The sequence below is a fragment of the Adiantum capillus-veneris genome, chromosome 25 (genome assembly GCF_014529385.1).
Source record: "Adiantum capillus-veneris isolate H3 chromosome 25, ASM1452938v2, whole genome shotgun sequence".
Taxonomy (NCBI): domain Eukaryota; kingdom Viridiplantae; phylum Streptophyta; class Polypodiopsida; order Polypodiales; family Pteridaceae; genus Adiantum; species Adiantum capillus-veneris.
Genome location: NC_140955.1, coordinates 9,341,532 through 9,348,997, shown reverse-complemented (window position 1 = coordinate 9,348,997; position 7,466 = coordinate 9,341,532). Strand labels below are relative to the sequence as shown.

Here is a 7,466-nt window from a genome sequence, read left to right as displayed (position 1 = left end):
TGAAGCTAGCAAAGTTAGAAATTTTGGGCTCTAAGACAAAAATTCCAATATTCTTTATTAATAATTGGTGAATGACAATGCCAAGCTCCTAGAAAGGGGAAAACTTGTACTATGAAGCGATAAGGCCAAACAACGTATACAGAGCCCGATCAGAAGAATTTTATATGTAGAGCTAATCAAAAGCATGGGAATGTGGCTTCGGGCAAGGAGAAAGATTGGAAGTAGCCTTGAATCATTTCCAAATTACAAGATAAGCCTCCAAAAGGAGGGGTCGACTCAGAATGTGACGAGCACAAAAGTATTACCTTCATTAATAAAAGTGACCTACCATGCTTAGCCAAAAAACTGCACCATATCCTCTTCTGGCTTCCCATCCTTCCGTAGCTCACCCTTAGCCATACGAGCATGCTTAAATTTCTCCTCCTTCCTATCTAATTCTTCTATTAACTATGCTCTACAATACCAACTAAAACAAAAGAGGAGTCATTGTGTGCATGTATAGTTTCACTTTGATGTGGAGAGAGAGAGAGAGAGAGAGCTTATTTTGGGGGTATGAAGATGTACAAGCATGACATTGTAAAGTAGACTAGGCTTTAGAAGGTCAAAAGTCACTAAAGAAGGAATGCCAGTGAAGCTTTCCGTTCCCATATTTTGATCCAAAGCATGTCTTGCATCGAAACTTCCAAGGACTCTTTTTAATTTCCGATTTTGAAACCTGGTATTGACAAACATCAAAAGATGAGACAGTAAGCGTCGAGAATTAAGCACAAACAATGAACTACTTTGTTTGACTCAAGTGGTAACCAATCCTCCAAGAATCTATTGTAGGTAGGCAGAAGTAGTTTCAAAAAGGGACATAACTTTTGCCAAATTGGGCTTGGTGCAATCTTGATTATATGAGCTTGGTTTTGAATCCTTAAGAGTACCATGCTTGACTTAAGAGTATTGATCTTGTTGATCATTTTCCTTTCTTTGTTTTAGAATGCCGATGTGATCCTCCATGGCCTAGCATAATGAAGTTCTTCCTTTGGAAGGTACTCTGGGGGCAATACCAACTAGGATGAAGATAAAGGCTAGAGGGATATGCACGGATCTCAGCTCAACTATTGAAGACCCTCTTCGTCTTTTCAAAGACTACTAGACCATGAGATGTCTTTTGAGTGAAGTATGCAAATGGGTGCAGAAGACTTGAAAGATCTTTTTTTCCAAGAATGACTTAATTCTAAGAGGAAAGATTACAAGAATCAAGCCACTCTGGTTTGCATTCAAATTGTCCGCTTTTGCTATCTCAAGCAAACCTGGAAGTCAAAAAGAACTTCGAGTTTTCGAAAGAAACCATGTGACAGCCAAGTTCAAAGATTTTATGGAAGAAAGCTAGATTAAATGATCTATTTTTGTTGGGAAAAATAAGGACTCGGATGAGTGGAAGTAAACACATTAGCCACTCAGAAAGTTCTAACTATGGGCTTCCAGCTACAATTCGTAATGCATCTTGAATTGTAGTTGTATAAGTGTTTTATATGAAAGCTTAGACATGTGCATTCATTCCTGAGAAATATAACTCCTCCCCCCCCCCCCCCAAAACCCAAACACACACACACACACACAGTTTATACCTCCGCAGGAGGTGCCGGAGGGGAGTTGCAGGCCGCAAGCTTGCAGCACGTTTGTGACGGCTTGTGGGTTGAGGAGCTGGCGCACGGAGGGCGAGGAACGTGAGCAGAGGCAGGGCAGCGGCACTCTGTGCAGGGCGGTGCAGCAGGCCGAGGCGGCGGGGCCCAACATGGGCAGCGGCACCATGCCCACCACGAACGCCTGGCAGGCCGTCATCACCGCCTTTGAGGCGGCATCGCTGGTGTCGCATGTGGCGTCACCTACAATGCCAGTGACAGGGCCCGCGGAGTCGCTGGCGGCGCCGCATATCAGGGAGAGGCCAAGGAAGATCAGCAACATTGCAGCCTGCATGATGGCGGCGGCCTTCATACCTGTGTGTGTGTGTGTGTATGTGTGTGTGTGTGTGTGTGTGTGTGTGTGAGAGAGAGAGAGAGAGAGAGAGAGAGAGAGAAGAAGAGGGAAGGGGGCGGGGCCGGGCACGCGTGCTGATGTGTGTGTGCGAGAGAGGGAGTTGGTGAGCTGCATGTGAGCTCGTAGGCTCTTATAAAGCTTGCCATGCAGTAAGGTTTATACCTTAGAGTTGTCAATTCCAGTACTTTTTGTACACCCGTGACTAGCTTGTGCTGTCATCATCTGATGGGTCGCTCTACAGCCCTCACAATCTCAACTAGTGGCAACAATTCATTGCTGCCTTCCATTGGCTGCTAGCAGCTCCATATGACGCTTACGATCCTCCTCTGGAATTGGTGGGAGTGAGGCTTCAACTTCCTTGAGCCTTTTCAGCCTCAAGTTTTCTAGCGCCCCATATGCTTTGACACATCAAAAGCTAATTTCCTTTAGCTTCAGAAGTGTATCCTCATAACCATTAATTAATGGGGTGCGCACTCGATAGATAGGGTTTTTCCTCTTTGATTCTTATCTCTTGTTTGAACCTATGCTTACACATATAGTTTTCACCTATTGATGAAAAATAGCAAGAATTTTGTGAAATACCAGATGATAGATAACTCCAAACTAAACAAGTGTGCGTTTGATTACTAGTCTTTGGTTTGAAAGATTCTAAGAGGAAATTTATGTAACAATAACGTGATACATTTGCATGCAAATCTTGTGCAATATATTGTGTCCATTAAAAAAAAACCCATACAACGTATGATGTGGCGTTGGCACGATGTGCTCCATGTTAATTATAATCCTGTCAAGAACGTGCCCCTCCCTCGTCGCTTTATGCGTCTCTAGTGTTAGAGCCAGATTAATGTTGATCGTCCAGTGTTGGAATAGCCATTTGATGCAAGTAATAGTTTAGAAAAAAAAGAGTGTAATTACTTGTAATCAACACTCTTGAATCGATCTCGTGAATTGACTCAGAATTCAATGACCGTCAAGAATGTGATGATGAATGAGGTGTGGTCTACTTTTTACAACACGAAACAATATCATCAATACAAATAATGATGATTGATTAACACTAGAATGGTAACCTAGCAGGACATAAAAGTGTCCTTTCGCGGTTTTGGAAAAAATTTCCAAAACCATAGTTGATCCACTTATTTTGAAAAATCCTTTCATGAGCTTATAGTTCAATAACTACTACATATGGAAAAAATAAGAAACTTGTAATTTTTCTCATCCCTTGGTCACTACAAGCCTCCAAAGTTGATGGACAAGTGCACTTTGCCCAAAACAGCAATTTCTTACAGTTGATTGCATATAAATAAGAGTGGAGATTTTTGTTGGACATGAGATAAAATGCCCTGTTAACTTCAATGGGTTGGTGACCAAAACATATGGTTGCTTTTACCTCACTAATTTGTTTTTGGGCAAAAAAAAAAGGTACAAAAAAGTTGCATTTTTGCCATTCTGCGGACCTATCATCAAAGTTTCTATAGTCACGCTCAATACAGATACTATATACATGTTTTCTTAGTTCCCTTTGGGCCTATGGATTCAAAAGGAACCATGGAGCATGTCAAAAGGATAATGGATCTCTTACAATTGGAACCTTGGGGGCAATGATAAAGTGCTAAATACAGCAAACATGAAAAAACTGGGTCTAGCATTATGACCTCTAGAAACCCATAGAAACTACTCAATATCTAGCCAAGTTTGTAGTCTATAATTAGATATGGTTCCTACCTACAAAGTACACACAAGTGGCCTAAGAGACTAGCAATATTGAGAAAGTTATACTTGCTACTCTAAAATGTATCGTATTCTTCAGCAATCAAAAAACTCAACCATCATCATATACTATGCTATATAGCATATTAGGTCCCCCAAAACTCAAGGAAGATTAGCTTTATGTTATACATTACACTGACACAATCAAAATTAAATTTGGATATCAAGAAAGCCACCAAAAAAATCATAAAAGTGCTAATTTTGGCTAAAAAACAGGATTATGCAATTCTTGTAAATTGGTCATAACTTTCAATTTTAACACTTAGCTCTCCCTACAAGCATCAAAACATGTTGAGAACTATGAAGGCCTAACCTCTAGCCATCTAAACCTCACAAACATGAAGTTTAGAGTGGTTTAGTTGCCAAAAATTGAAAAAAAGCCAAAAACAGGACCCGTTTTTTCACACAGTTTAGGTTCAAAAATGTTGTGCAAGAGTAAGGTTAATGGTGAGATCGATACTCAAAAAAAAATGCTAAGTTTTTTTCAGCTCATAAGGCAACTTTGTGGATATATATAGCACCTAAAAATTTATTTTCATACTCTTCAAATAATTCAAGCAAAATGGTCACTTAACAGGACACAAAAGTGTCCAAGGACATAAAAGTGTCCTATTACCATTCTAGTGTTAAACATACACTACAAGAGGTTGTGTGCACTTGTGACATTTTTAGCGACGAAAATACATTGGGTTTTTATACTCCCCGGCATCGCTAAAACCGTCGCTAATAGCGTAGCGACGCTAATAGCGTCGCTATATGGGTAGCTAAAGTCGTCGCTATATAGCAACGCTTATAGCGACGGTTATTACAAGCTATCTATAGCGACGCTCATAGTGACGTTGTAGAGCCTTATATAGCGACGCTTATAGCGATGGTTATTACAGGCTATCTATAGCGACGCTCATAGCCTATAGCAACGCTTATAGCGACGGTTATTACAGGCTATCTATAGCGACGCTCATAGTGACGTTGCAGAGCCTTATATAGCGACGCTTATAGCAATGCGCTGCCACCCATCAACCATATTGAATGTTTCAATAATAGAGTAAACCTAAATGAATCCAAGAGTAAGCCCAGATTCACCTTTGAAAGAAAGTGCAAGGTATAGACCCAAAGTAGTCGCCCACAAGACAATATAACCATTAACTCCATCATCCATAGTATTGTTTGCAGAATAAAGATACAAAACTGATAAAAATAAATTGATGAAAGTAAATCAATGACAATTGTACATATCATAGGCAAAATCACTTGATTGTTAAGCTTCGTAAATGTAATAGTTACAACACCATTGTCATTATTTAGAAAATATACATGGTTTTCAATAATTACAAAAAGACGTATACACGTCATCTTATTATACATGCTATGACAAAAGGAAACTAATGCTATCTAGCTACGGCTAGACTGACGTCGTCTAATCAGACGTCTCATCGCGTCCAAGCGGCGTATCTGTCGGATTCCACATTAAAAAAAAATAAAACTTTCTGTAAGTATAAACAAATAATATACAAAATAATACAACAAATAGAAAAGAGTAAACCTTAATACTAACCATGCCGCCGCGAGAACTCAGAATGTCCATCAAGGCGTTTAAGCTCTTTCTGCCTGCGTACTCGCGCTCATACAGTGTGGGGTCACGTCCTCATGTCTCATTGACCACTATTCAAAACATACAAAGAATCCATTATGTTAGAATTTAAAAGTATAAATAGACGTAACTATCAAACCTAAAGAGCAATGCAAGAACACTTACAAAATCGGCTTCAAATGATACCCACCCGCCGCTCCCCAAGTGGTGCGAGCTCCCCGCCTCTACTCGCGCTTTGGCTGCCTCCTTTTGTTGCTCCCACTTGTCAGGATTCTCGCGCGTTGCTCGCTTCGCATTCTTCCAATATTCTTTGGCCAGCCAATCTGATCTGTTCCACCGATGCTTTATTGCTTTTTACACTTCAGAACGCTTGTGCTTGTAGTATTCGCGCATTCGAACCTTTATCAGGTCTTCATTGAAGCGCTCATCCCGACTTTACACGGGAAACTCGTCATGCAGCATGCTGATGACTGTCTTTTAATTCACTTGGTACTTCACCCCAAGTGTTTAGTATGTAGTATCTAAACACGTGAGAGCAAAGACCGCGCATGCGCAAGATCACCTCTTGCCTTTGTCCTCCAAGATGATGCCGCCACTGATATCGATGGAGTACGGCAAGCCCTCTCGCCTGTGAGGCGTGAGCCTGGGTGTCTCGGTAGGGGTGTCTTCACTGGAGTCTGGGACCCGAAGCGAGGAGTGTCCATTGGAGTGACTCCCTCACTATTTAAATTTCTCAAGTATAGCATATAGACAGGAATGGACAAAAAACCACGTGAATACAATATATATTATAAAACGGAGCAAAATTGTTCAAATACAATGTTTATGGCTTTAAGAGGTCTCTCTCTCATCTTTGCATAGCTCATCATAACTCCCTATATCTATATAGAGCTCTCCGTTTAGGCAGATGTCCTCCGTTTTATTTTGTAGATCCTCTCCATGCACCCCATAGAGAGTAGCAGCTTGATGCTCGTCTGACACCACCTCAGTGGCTTTTGGCTGAGTATCTTCTCTCTCTCTCTCTCTCTCTCTCTCTCTCTCTCTCTCTCTCTCTCTCTCTCTCTCTCTTTGTTCACACTGTAAACTACCTCACATTCTCTAATCATGTCCAATCCCCGCAGGGCCTCGGTCTAGAGGTGCACGGAGATCAGAACCATCGGGTTATAATCTCGTCTTTATTGGTCAATGCCTTATTTGTGGGTACGAGAAATCTACACACCCACGTCTACATGATAGTGCATGTAGTGGACAAAACCCCTTTGCCTCTTCTCTAGCTGTAGCAATTCACAACATCTTAACATCTCTTCACAGCAGATCTTTGTTTGAGAGATTACTTAGCACATCACATGTTGGCCTCCAATCTGAGTATCATGCCATTGAAAGCTTTCCAACTTAAGGTCGTATCCGTAGAGAGGCAGGGAGGGATCACCGTTTGCCTAACCTCTATTTTTTTTACCGTAATCCCGAAGGTAGACTATAATATTAAAAAATCCAAAATCTCATCTTAAATCTAATCTAATTGAACATATGGTGATTCGTGGCTAATTGAATATGGTTAGTGTGTGAGTTAATAGGTGTCAGATTCTGATGGCAATATATATATTGTTGTGTAACTAGTGTTTGCTCTTGAGGCAAAGCCTTCATTGACATGCACTAAAATCTAACCTAAATCTAATCTAATCTTAAATCGAACATAAATCTAGATCTAATCTAATCTTAAACTCAAAATAAACTTAAATCTAATCTAATCTTAAATCTAACCTAAACCTGAATGTAATCTAACTTAAATCTAAATCTAATCTAGTTAATTTTAATTCTTGTTTTAATTTTAAATCTAAATCTAATTTAATCTTAAACTCAACATAAACATAAATCTAATCCAATCTTAAATCTTAAACCTAATTGTAATCTAACTTAAATCTAACCTAGCTAGCTAATCTAAAATCTTACTTATTTTGAAATCTAACATAATCTTAATCTAACGTAAATCTAAATCTAACATAATTTTAAATTCAACATAAACATAAATATAAATGTGATCTAACCTAATCTTAAATCTAATTTAAATCTTAACTTAATC

The 7,466-nt window shown here is 39.7% G+C and overlaps 1 protein-coding gene across 1 annotated transcript; it reads right to left on the bottom strand.

The window, feature by feature from the left end:
* Positions 1 to 526: 526 nt before the first annotated feature.
* Positions 527 to 2,119, bottom strand: LOC147424394 (uncharacterized). Its single transcript, XM_086500814.1, has 2 exons — positions 1,617 to 2,119; positions 527 to 715 (listed from the first exon to the last, which is right to left on the bottom strand). Exons 1-2 carry the CDS (start codon positions 1,981 to 1,983, stop codon positions 696 to 698), a joined length of 387 nt encoding a protein of 128 aa, XP_086356940.1. The 5' UTR covers positions 1,984 to 2,119; the 3' UTR covers positions 527 to 695.
* Between the last annotated feature and the right edge of the window lie 5,347 nt (positions 2,120 to 7,466).

What these genes read in the sequence shown, in the direction of transcription:
- LOC147424394 (XM_086500814.1), bottom strand. Translation starts at nt 1,983, where the DNA reads ATGAAGGCCGCCGCCATCATGCAGGCTGCAATGTTGCTGATCTTCCTT. An exon ending in CTCCGGCACCTCCTGCGGAG is followed by an intron (nt 716 to 1,616) that starts GTATAAACTGTG and finishes TGTCAATACCAG; the next exon opens with GTTTCAAAATCGGAAATTAA.